The 17021-nt window shown below is 43.7% G+C and overlaps 1 protein-coding gene across 2 annotated transcripts in view; it reads right to left on the bottom strand.

Moving 5' to 3' along the window:
• Positions 1-9610: 9610 nt before the first annotated feature.
• HAUS7 (HAUS augmin like complex subunit 7) overlaps positions 9611-17021 on the bottom strand; it is a 35666-nt gene continuing 28255 nt past the window's right edge. Inside the window, exons 7-11 of one of the 2 annotated variants that reach the window (XM_042452063.1) lie at positions 14861-14957; positions 12875-13102; positions 10890-11001; positions 10560-10641; positions 9611-10364 (exon numbers count right to left, since the gene is read on the bottom strand). In XM_042452063.1, the coding sequence (XP_042307997.1) occupies positions 10352-10364; positions 10560-10641; positions 10890-11001; positions 12875-13102; positions 14861-14957 (532 nt within the window). In that variant the 3' untranslated portion in view covers positions 9611-10351. The remainder of the gene's footprint in view (positions 10365-10559; positions 10642-10889; positions 11002-12874; positions 13103-14860; positions 14958-17021) is intronic. The other variant, XM_042452064.1, reaches the window with a different exon arrangement.

The following is a 17021-nucleotide window of genomic DNA, read 5'->3' on the forward strand; positions in this document are numbered from 1 at the left end:
TTCATTCTGCCCCATTGCTGGCCTGCTCAGCAGCAAGGTTTCCAGCAGGCCTTGGGCGTTGGCTCCAGCCCAGAGGAACTGAGAGCCGGATGCTCAAGACCAAGCTTGGCCTCTTGCCGGATGATGATAGCAAGAACGGGGTGAGCGGGGCAGCCAGTCCCTCCTCCTCCTCCGCCTCCCACCCAGCCCCATTACCTCAGCCCCTTAGGAATCTGGCCTTGCAAGGATGGATGAAAAAAAGAGGAGGGGGGGAGACAGAGATAGACCCAAGCGTCATTGAGAAATACCAGCTGGGTGGCAGGTCATGTCTCCAGGGTTTACAATGGAAGTGGGAGCACTGCAAGCCAGGACTCCTGGGTTCCTTCTCTTGGCAAGCAGAGAGGGAACCTACCATAAGGGCCATAATGGGGTGGTTTTACTGGATTAAAGGAGGATTGCTGGCAGGGCGAGAACCCTTGGATTATCTTCTTTAGCTCCTGAGGGAGATGATGTTATCAGAGACACCAGAAGCAATACTCTTGGCTCTAAAAAAGGAAGACAGGCCGAGCACATTCAGAGAGAGAAGGGACTGACACATAGTCTGGACTCCTAAAACATCTTAATGCTGTATGACTTCCTCTCCAACTCAGAGAAGCCCAGCATGGATGGAAATAGAATGAACAGCATTTGATGCCTAAACCTTCCTAGTGGACTGTGTTGCATGAGGAGAGGAAAAAACAGTTGCACAATGGGTGGCTGGAGGAAGAAAGGCAGAGTAGCTAGATAGTCGTGTTGTGTGTTGTTTACCTTCAAATCACATACAACCTATGGCAACCCTAAGGCAAACCTATCACAGGGTTTTCTTGGCAGGTTTCTTCAGTGGGGGGTTGCTATTGCCATTCTCTGAGCCTGAGAGTGTGACTCACCCATGGTCACTCAATGGGTTTCCATGGCCGAGCAGGGATTCAAACCCTGCTCTCCATAGCCATAGTCCAATAGCCAAACCACTACAACATGCTGGCTCTCACAGTTAGGGCTAATGGTTGTATGTGGACGTTATATGGTAGCATAGAGAAGGAATAAAACCTGCACAAGATGTGGGCTGCCGCTCATCTGATGACTTTTGGGTGCACTTACACTGTAGACATAATGCAGTTTGACACTGCTTTAACTGCCATGGCTCCATCCTGCAGAATTCTGGAGTTGTCGTTTTTGTGAAGCACCATCACTCTTTGGCAGAGAAGGCCAAAGACCCTGTGAAACTACTGCCTTCTATAGGATGGAGCTACAGCAGTTTAAGTGGGGTCAACTGCGCTGTTTCTATGTTGTAGACTAGAGGCACCCTGAACGTTAAGGGAACCATGGGAAACAAGGGAAGACTGGTACAAAACATTTTTCTGCCTGGGATGAAGCAACAGTGTTACCCACCCCCATCCACCCAACCCAATGTGCGTAGTCCTCAAAAGGCCAGCCAAGTCACTTTGTCACCCAAGGCAGTAAAAACTGCAATGACAAAGAGAACCAACAGTAACTCTTTGCCCTTTCCTAACACCCCACCTCTGCTGCTTGAAGCAGCCATCTCACACACTATGCCTAAAAAGAAACCATCTGCCCACCCAAGGGTGTTAAAACCCCCCACCTCATCTAAACCCTGTGATGTAAAAACACGCTTCATCACACGCATAGAGACAGAAGAGCACTGCTGGATTTCCAGGATTATAACCCTGCTGGAGAAGGGCTGTAAGGAAGCCAGGCTCCTTCTCTTGGATTGAATTAGGGTAGAGTGTGAGAGCATGGGGGTGGGAGGTGGGCTGAGAGCCAGGGCTATTGAGGCCTGTTCCTGGCTGGTGGTGGGGAGGCCGAGGGAGGGCACTGGAATCTCTCCCCTATAAGGCAGCCACTCCACTTTGGGGCTGTGTTTACACTGAGCCAAGGTGACTCAGCTCCAGGCCTGCATTCCTCAGCTCCCCGAGTGGTGGGGCGAGTGGGATGGGCAAGTCTTGCAGAGATGAAGAGCTCAAGAAAGAGGGGAAGAGGGCCTTTGCTTCGAGAAGCATTGGGTGCTCAGCCCCCTCAAATGATGAGGGTGGGTGGGTGGGGGGTTAAGAAGAGGAAAGGGAGCTCAGGCGTCTTGTTGAACTCAAGGGAATGGCTGGGACACAGTGCAGGACATTTAAACTGGGCAGACTCAATGGGGAAACCAATTCTTATGATCTTTCAGTGCCCCCTGCCGTCCCAGTCAGAGCACTGAAATTCCTACTGTGCTGTCAAGTCGCCTGTCAACTTACAGAGATCCTATACCTTTCAATACAGTTTTCTTAGGCATAGAATAATCCAGAGGTGGTTTTGCCAGTCCCTTCCTCTGAAATATGACCCACAGCACATGGAATCCATTGGTGATCTGCCATCCAAGAATTAACAAGGGCTCACCCTGTTTAGCTTCCAAGATCAAATGGGATCTAGTGGAGTGAGGACATCTAGGTCCTACTACTTATGTTTTGGGTGCCAATGTGGTGTAGTGGTTTGAGTGTTGGACTATGATTCTGGAGGCCAGGGTTTGAATCCCCAGTGAGCCACTGAAACCCACTGGGTGATCTTGGGCAGGCTGCACTCTCGCAGCCTCAGAAGACGGCAATGGCAAACCCCCTTTGAAGAAATTTGCCAAGAAAACCCCATGATAGGGTCACTTTAGTGTTGCCATAAGTTGGAAATTACTTGAAGGCACAACAACAGCAATAAACCTACGTTTTGGAGAGTGTTGGATTATTAGACCAGGACTCCAAGTTTGAATCCTTGCTCAGTCATGGAAACCCACTGGTTGACCTTAGGTAGATCATGCTCTCAGCTTGAGAGGAAGGCAAACGTAAACTGGCTCTGAAGAAATCTTGCTAAGAAAACCCTAGGAGAGGATCACTGTAAAGTAGAGTTTCCCTGAAGAGCCTTAAGACATGTTTTAAAATAAAGGTCTCCGGGATCAGTTTTTCCATAAAAGCTCACTATCCTAATTTGATGTGTGAGAACTCTGAAATGGAGGTTCTCTTGACCTTGTTGGACTGCAGCTCTCATCAGGTCTAGGCAGCAACCACAGACAGTGGAAGGGGGTCATAGAAGCTGTAGTCAAACATCTGGAGGGCTACATGTTCCTCAACCCAAATGAAAGACCATGGGCCTCTACCCCAAGGGACTCACATTATTAATTGCATCTGATTTTCCCCCTTGACTTCCAAGTTTTATCCAGAAACAATTGTACATTTGTATGTGTATTGGTGGATTAGACTATGAATTGTGTGTAGCATTCAAAACAACCACTTGAAAGTACAGTATTGGGTTTAGGGGAATGTCACCTTTATTTTGTTTGGTTTATTCTATGACAAAACAACCAAATCAGTTGCAGAACCAAAAGCATGAAATACACCAGGCTTTTTGAGCCTCACTATTCAAGAGATCACTAAATAATAAAGGCATTAATTGCTTTGGATCCCTTCTTCCACAAACTAACAACCACCCACTCAGGAGAAGGCACACACTTCAGAATTTTAATGTAAGTGCAGATCTTGCAGCCCTTCCCTTTAGGGACTGGCAAAACTATCCCTTCTCCACTGTGTGTGCTGCCAAAATAGGTAATCCAGTAAAGTGCACTTGTTTCCACTACACTCTGCAGCCAAAACCACTTGTCAGTGTTGCAGGAATAATGGAAAGAAGGAAGGATGGACAGAGTTGTACTGTTTCTGGCAAGAGGTGTGTGTGTGAGAGAGAGTAAGAGAGATCTATAATTTACACACACAAGGAAATTAGATTTGTACTCTGCAGGCACTGATATATATCATATTACATTGGGATGTCTTCCTCCCAAAAATCCAATCCAGAAGAAGCAATCCTTACAATCTTAAACCTGGCTCTCAAAACACACCCTTCCATGAGTCTTGGCTTGCTCTGCTGAAATGTTAGTCTCTGTTATAACATAAACTTCATGTTCTGTGTCTCAACTATTAAGAGTCTTCTAGAAGGCCACGTTGTCTGCCTATTCTACTAGGACCAGGACCATCTAAGGCTGCACTCTGGGACCTCCAGTTTAAGAGAGAATATCTGATTATCAGATTTTGCCGGTAATAAGACTGTCTTTTGCAAGAATGTACCTCAGTTCTGCGGTTTGTGATTCTGGTGAAATAAATTAGTTTAAACACTCCTGTGAGTGATTTAAGTCAAGTGCAATATTCTCTCCCCCCCCCCCCCCCCCGATGTATTCTTTCTGGCTGCATCTGCACTGCAGAAATAATCTGGTTTGACACCACTTTTAACTGCCATGGCTCCATGTTATGGAATCCTGGGATCTGTAGTTTGTTGTAGCGCTTGTGCTCAGGCAGAGAAGGCTAAATATCTCACAGAAGTACAAATCCTAGAATTCCATATCACTGAGCCATGGCAGTTGAAATGGTATCAACTGCATTAATTCTGCAGGGTAGATGCAAGCCTTAGTCTTGTGGCCTTTATTTCCTCAGGTAGACACAAGGCTCTCCCTTGTTTCACTACCTTCAACTCTTATCTCAGAGGAGCTATTTCATGTTCCACTTTGTGTGCATCACATTTATTTTCCCAAGCCATTGTATAAGTCCTTATCACACTACACTGTTATATCACTGTATTCCACTTTAACTGCCATGGCAACATCCTGTGAAATTCTGGTGTTTATAGTTTAGTGAGGCCCAACAGCTCTCTGGATGAGAATTCCAAATATCCCTCCCTCAACTGCAAATAAGATCCAGCATGGTATAGTGGTTTAAATGGCTCTAGAAACCAGGGTTTGATTCTTCCCCACATTGCCATGAAACCCACTGGGTGACCTCTCTCAGTCTCTGAGGGAGGCACAGACAAACCCCTTCTGACAAATCTTGCCAAGAAAAACCCATGATAGGTTTGCCTTAGGGTTGCCATAAGTCCGAAATGACTTAAAGGCACATAACAACAACAAACTGCAAATCCCAGGATTCCACAGGATGTTGCCATAGCACTTAAAATGGAATATAATGTTTTAACAGCGTAGTGTGATAAGGATCTGACTGTGGATATTCCAAGAACAAAGCATATTATCACGATACCTTTCTGTGACCGTTCCATTTTGCCTCCCCGCTGTCACTCCTTTTCTTCTGCCCCAATTTATGTTCAAGTTCAGACAATTATTTTCACAAAAACATGAACTAAACAGTATTGCTCACCATGGCCACCACTAAATGTTTTGGCCACTTTAGTTTGGGAGGGGTACGGAGACTACAAGATTCCTAGCTACTGCCACCCAAATCCCCTTCACATAGCTATGCCTAGGAGAACACACAAGCACTAAAGCACAAAGCTACTCACTGAGTGACTTTGAACAAGTCACATGCTCTCAGCCTCAAGGGAAGGCATTGGCAAATGTCCTCTGAACAAATCCTGCCAAGAAAACCCAATGACAGGTTTGCCTTTGTTATTGTGTGCCTTCAAGTTGTTTCTGACTTATGGTGACCCTAAGGCCATATCATGGGGTTTTCTTGACAAGTTTCTTCAGAGGAGGTTTACCATTGCCATCCTCTGAAGCTGAGAGAGTATGACTTGCATACGGTCACCCAGTGGGTTTCAAGGCTAAATTTGGATTCGAACCCTGCTCTCTAGAGTCAGGTCGCCCTAAGTCAGAAACTACTTGAAAGCAGAGAACACACATACAGAGCAGAGATTAGAAGAGAGCGAAAGGTAGAGTGTGGTCTGCCAATATCCCCATCATAAGCAATGCAGACAATAACTCTCTGCCCATTAGACCTAATTAGAATAGCCAAATGCTTTGGGTTCAAGACAGCTGCTTTGCCAGGTGCTCAAGTCTGTCAACTCTGTCTCTTAGTCTAAAACACTTTTCAGAAGTGCAGTGGTGTGGCAAGATCTATGCATGTGTGTAGAAGTTGTGATTATTACCCTAACCCTGACACTTCAACTTATTAGTTTTGGACCTAAAAAGGAGCTGAATTCTTTCTTCTAATTTTACAGATGAAGAACGCAAACCAAAGTAATGAGATGTACCTGGGGGCTTCTGTCAAGTAGGATTTCAACCCAGCTCAAGAATTCAGCATTTCTGTAACTCTTCTTGTGTCCACCTCTAGGGCCTGATTAAATAAGCAGGAGTGGTTTCTTTGAAAAGCAGTACAATTCTCATTAGCAGATCTTGGGCAGAGGAAAAAGCCTGTGTGGTGTAGCGGATAATTTGTCAAGACTAGTGGAAAAAGGAAGATCACATAATAAATAATAATAATAATAATAATATTTTCCCGCCTCTCCCAGGTGGATTGAGGTGGGATTACAGCCACTAAAATGCATACAAACATATCGATAAAATACAATACAATAATAATTACATCAAAACATTAAATTATAGATAGAATGATTCAATCAAGCCATGACATTGAGTTTGTAAGACCCGAGTAGGGCTGTTGCTGATCAGGCCTCCCATACATATATGGGAGATACTTATAAGATGACTTGACAAGCAAAAAGGACAAAAAAGCGCTTGAGGAGACCCAGATTCAAATCCCAACTCAGCTAAAAAACTGAGTTACTTTGGGCAGGTTACTCTCACCTAAGCTGGCTTCCTGGACAGCTGTGAGAATAAAATGGGATAAACCCACTGATGCCTCTTTGGCCTTCTTAGGAGATGAGCAGCATATAAATGTGATAAACATTTTGTCAGAGGTATGCAAAAAAAGGATGATGGGGAAATATTGGGCTTTTCATAGCTGTGTGTATTTTAAAGTAATACATTTTTAGAACAAGCTAGTACAGCACGCACTTACTAAGTTCATAAAATCATATTGCAGTAGGGGGGGAGGACAGGGAGAGAAAAGAGCAAGACATACACATTTAGGAATTTGGCTAGGAGAATGTAATAACATACATCAAAAGCTGTGATGTGAAGCTGGTCAGTTTGTCCAGCTTTGGAGTCAATGCAGGGGAAGAGAGATGTGCAAGGGCCAATTAATATGTTACATTTTCCATTCTCAACACTCCTCCCAGGCGAGATTTCTGTGCTTAGTTACATACACAAATTTAGAGCAGAAAAGTTCTATTGACCATAACAAATCCCTCTGCAAAAGGGGAGATGGATAATTGAATTTGGGACTGGGGTAAATTGTGGAAGAAAGCTTGACAAAAAAGATGACCAGCTCAGCAATTCTGTTTTTATAGAGAACTTGTCTTTTACATTTTACCAGTGAGGTAATGGTCTGAGCGGACTAGGACACTGGGAGAGAATCCTAGCTAAGCCATGGAAGCTCACTGGGTGACTTTAGGCAAGTCACACCCTCTCAGCCTCAGGTACAAGCCTGAGTACAAGCCAGTACAGTATAAGCCACAGGTAGAATAAATTAATAGTTTACTTACTACACAGAGATGTTTAAAGAATGTAACAAAAAATCTAGAGGCAAAGATAGCGCACACCCCTTCTACAATTTCAATCAGGTCTTCATAATGAATCAGATTTCATGCCACAGATCGAGTTCCTAGGCTGGATTATGGCTGTATGCACCCCCTCAGGAACAAACCATTGACCGTGACTTTCTTCTGATCTTTAAATATTTCTCCCCATGGGAAATGCTGACACGTTCATAGGCCAAGGGAGGAATCGTCTCACTCTACACAGGAATTCTTTTCTAAGCATGCCAAGACAGAATATTCTTATCTCTGTCTATAGTATAAACTTGATTTTGCACAATCTAGTTTAACTGCTGGAGAAGCTGCCTCATTAACATTTTTGCTGTAGACCTGCTTAATGACTTAACAAATGTCAATTTAGTAAACTATACCTCTTAATCCACACATAGCTTGCCTATCAGAGTTTTTGTTGTTGTGTGCCTTCAAGTCGTTTCTGACTTACAGTGAACTTACCTTGCCATTCTTCTGGAAATCTAGTGCAAGAGCCAAACCCTCATTTTCAGTCAGTTGGAACCTACTAATTTCACGTCTCCTCTCTTTGATGTTAAAAAAGTGAGCACTCTTGCTAAAAGGGCTCTTGGCAGAATTACAATATCACAGATTACTGCTAGGATTGGTGTCCATGTTCTTCATGTGTTCTATCCTGAACTCAGTGAAGAATCTGGTGACCTTGTACACACCATTGGCATGTCAGACCTGGCCAGCAGTTTCAAACTGAATATTTGTAACTTATGATCCTTTCTGACAGACATCCTGACAGCACAGCCCATTCATGTATTTTAGTCCCAACTCCTGTTCCAATTTAGTGTACTGATAGCAATGTTTGGAAGTAAGATATTACAAGAAGCACATTGGCCTGTAACATGTAATCTGTAATGTGGTTGCTTTAAAAATGCATAGCTTTATTGGTGCAACATTTAACATTTAATGCAAGTAACATTTTCTCATTACTTTTCTCTGTTATTTTGAAGGGCATTTTTAGAAACATTCTGTCAGGGATTTTTCCATGTTTTATCCCATTTTCTGATCAATTCTACATTCCCCCTGCCTCAGTACAAGAAAACCAACAAGTACTACAATGAATACTGAAACATTTTGCTTTCTAAAAACATTGTAGAGAATGAATTATTTTCAGAAAGCAACTTCTCAAGAGCTGATTGACTGGAGTTTGGGATTGAGTTTTGCCCAATCTGGAGTTTGGGACTGGAATCTGAGACTGAGTTTTGCCCAATCTGGGCAGCTACCTGCTTCTTCCATTAGTGAACATGAATTATGTGCCTCCCACTGCCCCTGGTGACTGATAACTCACCTTGGATGCTATATGTTCCTCTGTACCAAGATCACCTGATGATGACTCTAATGCTGGAAAGATTACAAAGCTGGATGGGACAAAATTCTAACCAATTTTATATTGTGCATGGTTCTACTGAGTGCTGACAGATCACACACAACCCCAAATGAATCTTCCCCTCCACTTGAGGCTAGCCAGTGAGATCACTCGCAACATGAAAAACTCCCCACAAAGCCTGTACTTGACTTAGCAAGAATGCTTTTAGACACTGCTTTATAACCAAAGTACAGCAAGTTATAATTAATTTTTATTAATATATTTAATTAATTAAATTTAATTCTTCTAATTTTGACTAGCTTGGTCAATGTTCAGGAATTATGAGGGTCATTGTCTAACATCCAGAGAGTGCTGGGTCCCTTGTTGTTGCTATGTGCCTTCAAGTCATTTCCAACTTATAGTTATCCTTAGGCACCCTCTATCACAGGGTTTTCTTGGCAAGATATGTTTAGAGGGGGTTTGCCTTTGCCTCCCTTTGAGGCTGAGAGAATGTGGCTTTCCCAAGGTCACCCAGTGGGTTTCCTTGCCTGAACAGGGATATGAAATCTGGTTTCCAGAGTCCTAGTCTGATGCTCAGAACACTACACCTCACTGTCTCCTACAGGATCAACTTAACCTGGATCTTTTAAGCACTCTTAAAACAAACTGTATATGAGATGTCTCTAGAGTGGCAACTTTGCAGGCAAACCATGCGTCACTATTTTTGTGATTGACAGCAGGTACAAATTCTAAGATGTTCTCCTGCAAAAAAAACCTTTATAAAGGTTTCTGCATAGCCACCCCACAACCTTTCCCTTAAGAACATATTCACCCAGAAAAAAGAGGAGATACCTATGAACAGAACATATTTAATGTTATACTGAAGTAATTTTGCTTTAGTGGTTGTTTATAGTTCATTGTAAGCAAATAAAACTAGACAGCAGCTCCCACGATCCTTCAATATTGGCTATGCTGGCTAAGACTGATAAAAGTTGCAGTCTAACAGCAGCAAGAGGGCCATATTTTCCTCATCCCTGCCTTTTGCAGATGGGTTTTCCTGCCATGGTGCTTTACTGAGAACAATGGAGGTAATTAAGTAAGAAGGTGCCATCTATATGTGCCCATACATGAGTGTAGGCAGGTGTAGAAAGGGGAAATTTGCTCATTTTTATCAACAAAAATTGAGAGGATGTTGATGGTAAACCAGCAGGAGAGTTCAAGCTTGATCTTAAAAACAACAAAACAAAACACCCCACAAAACAACACACACATACACAGTTATCACAGGTAGTGAAAACTATACCAGGATAACAGACCAGAAAACTTGGTAGGGATGGAGGGAGTTCCCTTTAATTACCAGAATATGAACAATGTTCAAAGAAGACACCTTTTATTTTTAACTCTTTATTTACACTGGGGACTATAACAACCACTGCTTTCCAGGCTGCCTGCTGTGTCGTGTCTAATCTCTTTCATCCCAATGACAGTCCATTTCTTTTCCTTAAATTTCCCAATAATTTGTAGTCTGTTCAAGTCCAGGGTCATGGGCAGTCCTTCAATGTGGCATGGATAGTCTTGTACTTCTGTTTCAGTTCTTCAAGCTTTGAAGCTGAAAAAGTGAAACATCAGCTAGCATTGGAAATGATGGAGGAAAGTGTTGGGGGTATTCTGGAGCCATGGGCCCTATTTTACTTAGAACTTGGCAGCTTTCCCCATCCTCTTTTGTCCCCTGCCTGCAACAATGGAAAAGGGGACCCCGGAAACTTGATTGCTCCAACTTCCAGGTGCCACTTCTGAGGCTAACCTTTGATTTATGCTTAACAGTCTCTCCCTCTTTTTGGTTTTGAAAATAGATTCCATTATATCTTCCCTCAAATTGTCTTCCCCTGAAAAACAGGAATTTCCTATAAGGGCAGGGAAGGTGAGAACTAGGAGAGAATCACTTCCACAAGCCACATCATGACTGCTCCTTGCAATCTTGAGTGAGAAAGGGAAATTAGTCATTAGTACTTCAGGAAGGGGAATTTGGCAGCTATTCCAATCACAAGAGGAAAGTGAAATGCTAGAGACAAAGCTCCATACCAGAGGTGCAGCCACGCACACAGTATAAACACTATTTGGGCACAGAACTTACATAATGAGGATTTGGCACTGCCGCTCCAAACCACCTTTTCTTCATGCCTCTGTTTCACTGTCTCCATAAGGCACTTAGAGGTTTCTGTAACCTGGGCCAGAGCTTGCAACTCCTGGTGGCAAGAGTACATAAAACGAAGGAGCCTCATTAGCCACACTATCCCACTAATTAATAATGACTCAAACTAAAAGTAACTAACAACCACCTTTGCAGAGCCAAGGGAAACAGCCTCCTCAGTTCTGGGTGGGGAGGATATTTCCAGCTTCATCACTGAAAATGAACATCTCACAGATAAGAACCAATGTTCCTTTTTGCATCCTCAGCACTAGCCCTTTAGTTCCTCATGCGCTGGACTTCTGAATTTGAAAAAAGTTGAAGTAGGGAAAAGAGAGGAGACCCACATTCAAACCCATGCCACAGCAATTTTGATCACATTTCAAGGCTTGGTGGTGGTGGTGATATGTTAAGCTATTTAACAAGTACACTAGATTCTTGTTGCACCATGATAGATTTTACTGTGGCATAAACTTAAAGGACTAGAGGCCCATACAGACAGGCCAAAATAAAGCTGCTTTGGGTCACTTTGGAGGTATGCTGTTTAAACGATTCATGCATCCTAAGAGGCCAGAAGCTATGCTGCAGTCCTTAGGACTGGAGCGTGGCTTTGGTGTGGCTTCTTTGCATGCAGCATTTAAATAGCATACCTCCAAAGTGACCTGAAGCAGCTTTATTTTGGCCTGTCTGTATGGGTCCAAAGTTAGCCTTTAGGATGCCATAAGACCAAGATGACCTTTCTTTGTCTTATATGCAGGCATTCACACCCACACATCTATCACTATGAGCATCAAATGCCATCTGAGGAAGTATACTTAGGTCTAGAAAAGCTTATGCTGCCAACTTCTTTCTTTCAGTTAGTCTCAAAGGTGCTACAAGAGCTCTCTACATAAGTATTACAGCTACATTACCATTTCATCTTGGGTGTTACATGCTTATAGCCACCATGGTCCCATTTTGGGAGACTGGCAAAATATAAACCAAATTAACAAACACACATACAGAGATATTCACTTTGGGCCCTAAGTTCTAATGAGTTGGCAAACCTATGTCTGGGCTTTACCACTTCAGATGCCAGGTAGGATATTGCATGACAGAATACTCTTCCAAGTAAAACAGTCACTCTATGTAGAAATCTCCACATCAGGAAGAAGGGTTCTATAGAGCCTCCTTCCTCCCTTGATAGCTTCCTATGTGCAAGGATTATTGTGTATGGAAACCAGATTGCACTATGAAGTGGCACAGCCCAGACACATGTTGAATGACAGAAAGCATTAGAGCTAGGGCTCTTACAACTAGACATATAGCATTATGATTTCACTTTAACTGCCATGGCTCCATCCTATGGAGTCATGGGACGGGCAGTCTGTTTAGTCAGAGGCACAACAGGAATTCTCTGGCTGAGAATTCTCCTTAAACTGCAAATCCCAGGATTCCATAGGATAGCAGCTGAAGTGGAATCACAGTGCTATAATTATGCAGTATGAATAGTTCACTGGGGAAAAAATAAAATAAATAAAAATAAAACTTTTATTTCTAACCCACTTTTTGTTAAAACAATCAAAGTGGCTGACAATATACAAAAGAGTGCACAGCCAACTGGATGGCTGCCAGGAGACCAAATGGTGGCTTGTTTTAGCATAGTAATAGTGAACCTTTTGTCCTCCAGACATTTTGACTTGCAACTTCCATCAGCCCTATCCTATCTAAGATGGCCACTCATAAAGGATTCTGGGAATTAGTTCTAAACATCAAAAAGGGTACAGAATTCCCACACATGCACTAGCACTTCCTGCATCTACTGCCATACTCAGGAATTCCCCAAATATGGAGCCAGCCAGCATCCTTTAATGAGTAAAGGGCATTTCCTAATTTTATGGCACTGGTTCTGGACTCTTAAACCTGAACATCTTCCTTGATTCCAATCTCACCTGCATGCAGAGTGTCAAGCTTTCGTGCACTGCTTGGAAGAGGGGCCCGCAGGGGCTCAGCATGGGAGTCAGACGCTCACAATGCTGCTGCAGCTCATTCTCATAAACTTGTTCGAAGGCCAGCAATAGCTGGCTGAAGTCAGAAGTAATCAGCTTGAGGGTCTGTAGAGCTGTGACACTGTCAACGGATGTATCTGCAACATCCAGGTCTTCCTGCAGGAAGGGACACTGAAAAAGACCCCAGTTTTGTGACTCTTAAAAATATTAGTTGCACCCGTGGAGCCAAGGCAGTGTTGTACCTGAGCCTCCTTACTCCATTCTTCCACCAGGAAAGAAAACAGTCACTGTTTAAAACTCACCCCTTTGCCTAACAGCAAACATCAACTATCTTGTTATGACTCAGAAAACAGGTCTGAACTTAACTTGGATTTCTCTCACATTCTTTGTAAAGGAAATTCTTGTCAGGGATGATGGGAGTTGTAGCTCTTCACCTCTGGCTCGAACTCACCACCTGGTTGTGCACCGCGCTGACCAGTTTTGGCCAGTGGTTATAGCTTAGCAGAGTTACAGAGAATAGGCTGAAGACCCTGACAAATTCTCCAAGCCTTCTCACTCTTGCTTCCACAGAAGTCTTCACCCTTCTTCAGGATCCAGCTGGTTCTTGTAGCTTCACCCAAGACACCAGACAACTCAGTAGTCTTATATAAAAGATCTACTTTATTCTACTATATACAGCTCCAACACAACAATACTCTACTCCTCACTTTATCCACTCTACAATCCACTCTATCCACTACTACAACCCACAAAATACATTGGGATGCATAGTCATTATTATAGTCAATGCATGGTACCACCCACTGTCTGTTTTCCACCACAGTAGGCGTGTACATCATTCTCATTGGTTCCTTGGTTCATCCTACAATTAATGATTTCATCATCTCAGCCTTGACCACTTAACAATTGTCAGGTGGTGCCCATTTATCCACTTACATTTCTTGTCCTTGGCATTCAGGACTTGTTAATTGCTTTACCATTTACACCTGTGTGGTTCCAATTGGCTTCTGCTGAGTCACCCTGACTCTCACATACTGTTTTATTTCACTTACGTATGTATGTCCCAGGTGGCTTTTTTTTCTTGACAATTCTATGGCAGGATAGGGGCATGGGGGTCAAGTGTTAAGGTCCTTGCTTTGACAAGTCAAGTAGTCGTGTGACGGAAGATGTGGCCCAGTTCTGTTCTTTTTTCCCCTCTAGATTCAGGTCCCAGATTTGCTAAAAGCTAGAACATCCTTTTAAAAAAGGAGCACAACCTTAAGAAGGCAGTAGGAAGCACAAGTGAGGAATAGGACAAAGCCAGTAAAGAAGGGAAGCCAGGGGTCTGGGACTCAACAATGCACTCACAGAGACAGGATAGGGCAAGTTACGAGTAGCAATAGCAGGAAGCAGAGGCCTCCTGAACATCTGGAGAACATCTAATAAGGTTTAAGCTAATAGACAGGCATCATGGGAAACATAAATGTGGCAAAAACTCCTGGAGAAGTAGGGATGGCAACCCTTCTAGCTATCTTTACAATGACTTTTCATGTTCACCACTTGGTGGCTCTTTCACTAGTAAAATGTAATCAATCACTGAATTACAGAACCATGATATACTGTAAGACCATTATTATTATTATTATTATTATTATTATTATTATTATTATTATTATCCTTTATTTATAAAGCGCTGTAAATTTACACAGCGCTGTACATACAATCTTTTTAATCCAGACAATTGCTCAGTCAACAAATCAGGTATACTACCCATCAATATCCCATGGTGAATTTGCAGTCTAAAACACAAGGTGCCATAGTCAGTTGTTGCCAATGCAATATACCAGCAGGGTAAGGAATTTCCAATTGACCCTGGAAATATCTACCAGCCTAAACTGCAGACTGCAAAATCCTCCCTTTGCTTGATAAACCTGTCTGAGGATTACTTACCTGGGTTTTCAGTTCTGTCAAGGATGCCACTGTGTCTTCCAGCTCTTTCAGTGCATCCATAAGGGTCTTCTCATGGGAAGTTGCTGATAGGGGAAGCCTTAATACATGGACAGGAAGGTTATATATTAGGCTCTTGGATTCTGCCATTGCTTTTATAAGAAAGGAAGAGGTGGGACTACACTGTTTTCTATACAGAACTGAGTTCCACCTTCCAGCTCAGCCTGGCATTATTTGAGTTCTTCCTGCTCCAGGTTTCTGCCCTTGACTGAGCACACAGGGCTGCTTCATCTTCAATTTAGCTCTAGAAACAGCTCTGTCCAAGGACCTCTGGGCTCTTTTCCTTTTATTCTGGCAAAAACAAGATTCAGATTTATTAGATACCTGCCCTTTTTCTTTTTTCTTTTCCTGTTTATGTCAATTTAATAGGAAGGATGTATTTCCTGAGGGAGGGGATATACAGGGTCAGGGAGCAGCCATTGGCGTCATTCAAAGCAGAGGGAGATACGGAGGGAGGAGACAATTAAAACACCAAAGAAAAGGGGAGCTCAAGAGGGTGCTTGTGGTTCCCAAGCTGTCTCCCAATCCAGAGTATGGATAGCCTTGGTGACAGTCCCCCTGAGTTGAAGCTACTGCTGTTGAATGCCAGGTCAGTGAATGGTGAAACAGCTGCCCTCCAGGACCTGATCCTAGAAGAACAGGCTGACCTGCCATGGATAAGAGAGACCTGGTTGGATGAGGCTGGAGGAGTTAATCTCTCTCAGCTTTGCCCACCAGGTTTCTCTGTACAGCAGCATGCAAGATCTGGGGGGCAGGGAGATGGAGTTGCAGTGGTACAGTGGATCCTTGTTATACGCTGGGGTTTGGTTCCAAGATCCCCCGTGTATAACAAAATCCGTGTATGCTCAAGTACCATTAAATATAATGACATAGCAAAATGGTGTCCCTTATAAAAAATGGAAAATCAAGGTAAATTTATACTTTTTTGGAACATTTTCAAACCGTGTATAAAAAATCTGTGTATAAGAAGGGCCGACTGTATATCGTGATCCCATCCCCCTGACCAGATGCCCCCTCACACAATCTGCAGGTTTTGAATGTGTTTATTTAAAGGTGGGTAGCCGGGACAGAATAGGGATTCTGATGGTGCACCACCCATCCTGCTGCACAACAGTCTTCCTTCCTGAGCTTGCCAGGGTGGTCTCAGGGTTGGTGTTGGAGTCTACATGTCTATTAGTGCTGGGGACTTCAACCTCCATGCTGGGACTGCCCTTTCAGGAGTGGCTCAAGACTTCATGGCCTCCATGACAACTATGTCCCAAGTAGTATCTGGCCCTACTCATGCTGCTGGGCACCCTGGACCTTGTTTTCTGTGCTGAGTGGGAGGATGATGATCTCTCCACAGTTCCACTGTCATGGACAGATTATTATCTGGTCAGGTTTAGACTCACTGGGACTCAGAACCTCTGCAGGGGCGGGGGACTGATTAGGATGGTCCGCCCCAGGAGACTGATGAATCCGGAAGGATTCCTGAGGGCTCTTGGGAAGTTTCCTGTCACCTCAGCAGGTGATTCTGCTGAAGCGCTGACTAACCTTTGGAATGAGGAAATGGCCAGGGCAGTGGACACATCCTCCTGAGCGTCCCCTCTCACAGAGTGGAGCCAAATCAGCCCCCTGGTTCTTCAAGGAGTTGATGGTGATGAAGAGAATGAGACAGAGACTAGAACGACATTGGCGGAAGACTCGGAATGAATCTGATTGAACATGAGCTAGAGCATATTTAAAAGCCTACTCTGTGGCAATGCGGGCAGCCAAGAAATCAGGGTTACCAGCAGTGCATCTGCAAGGAGCTGGCCAGCAGAACCGTTCCGAGTGGTCAGGGGTCTTTTACACACTCATCCTCAAGTAGAAAATGCAGACCACTCGGAGGCTCGCTGTGAAGAATTTGCACAGTGTTTTGCAGATAAAATCGCTCGGATTCGCTCTGAATTGGATGCTACAGTTGATAAAGTGTCAGTGGATGTAACCTTGGCTCCTGCCGGTCCAGTGTTAATGGATACTTTTCCACTTGTGCAGCCTGATGATGTGGACAGGATCCTTGGAGAGGTAAGAGCCACCACATGTGTCTTGGACCCTTGTCCTTCTTGGCTTATTACAGGCCAGA

The sequence above is a fragment of the Sceloporus undulatus genome, chromosome 2, assembly GCF_019175285.1.
Source record: "Sceloporus undulatus isolate JIND9_A2432 ecotype Alabama chromosome 2, SceUnd_v1.1, whole genome shotgun sequence".
NCBI classification, from domain to species: Eukaryota; Metazoa; Chordata; class Lepidosauria; order Squamata; family Phrynosomatidae; genus Sceloporus; species Sceloporus undulatus.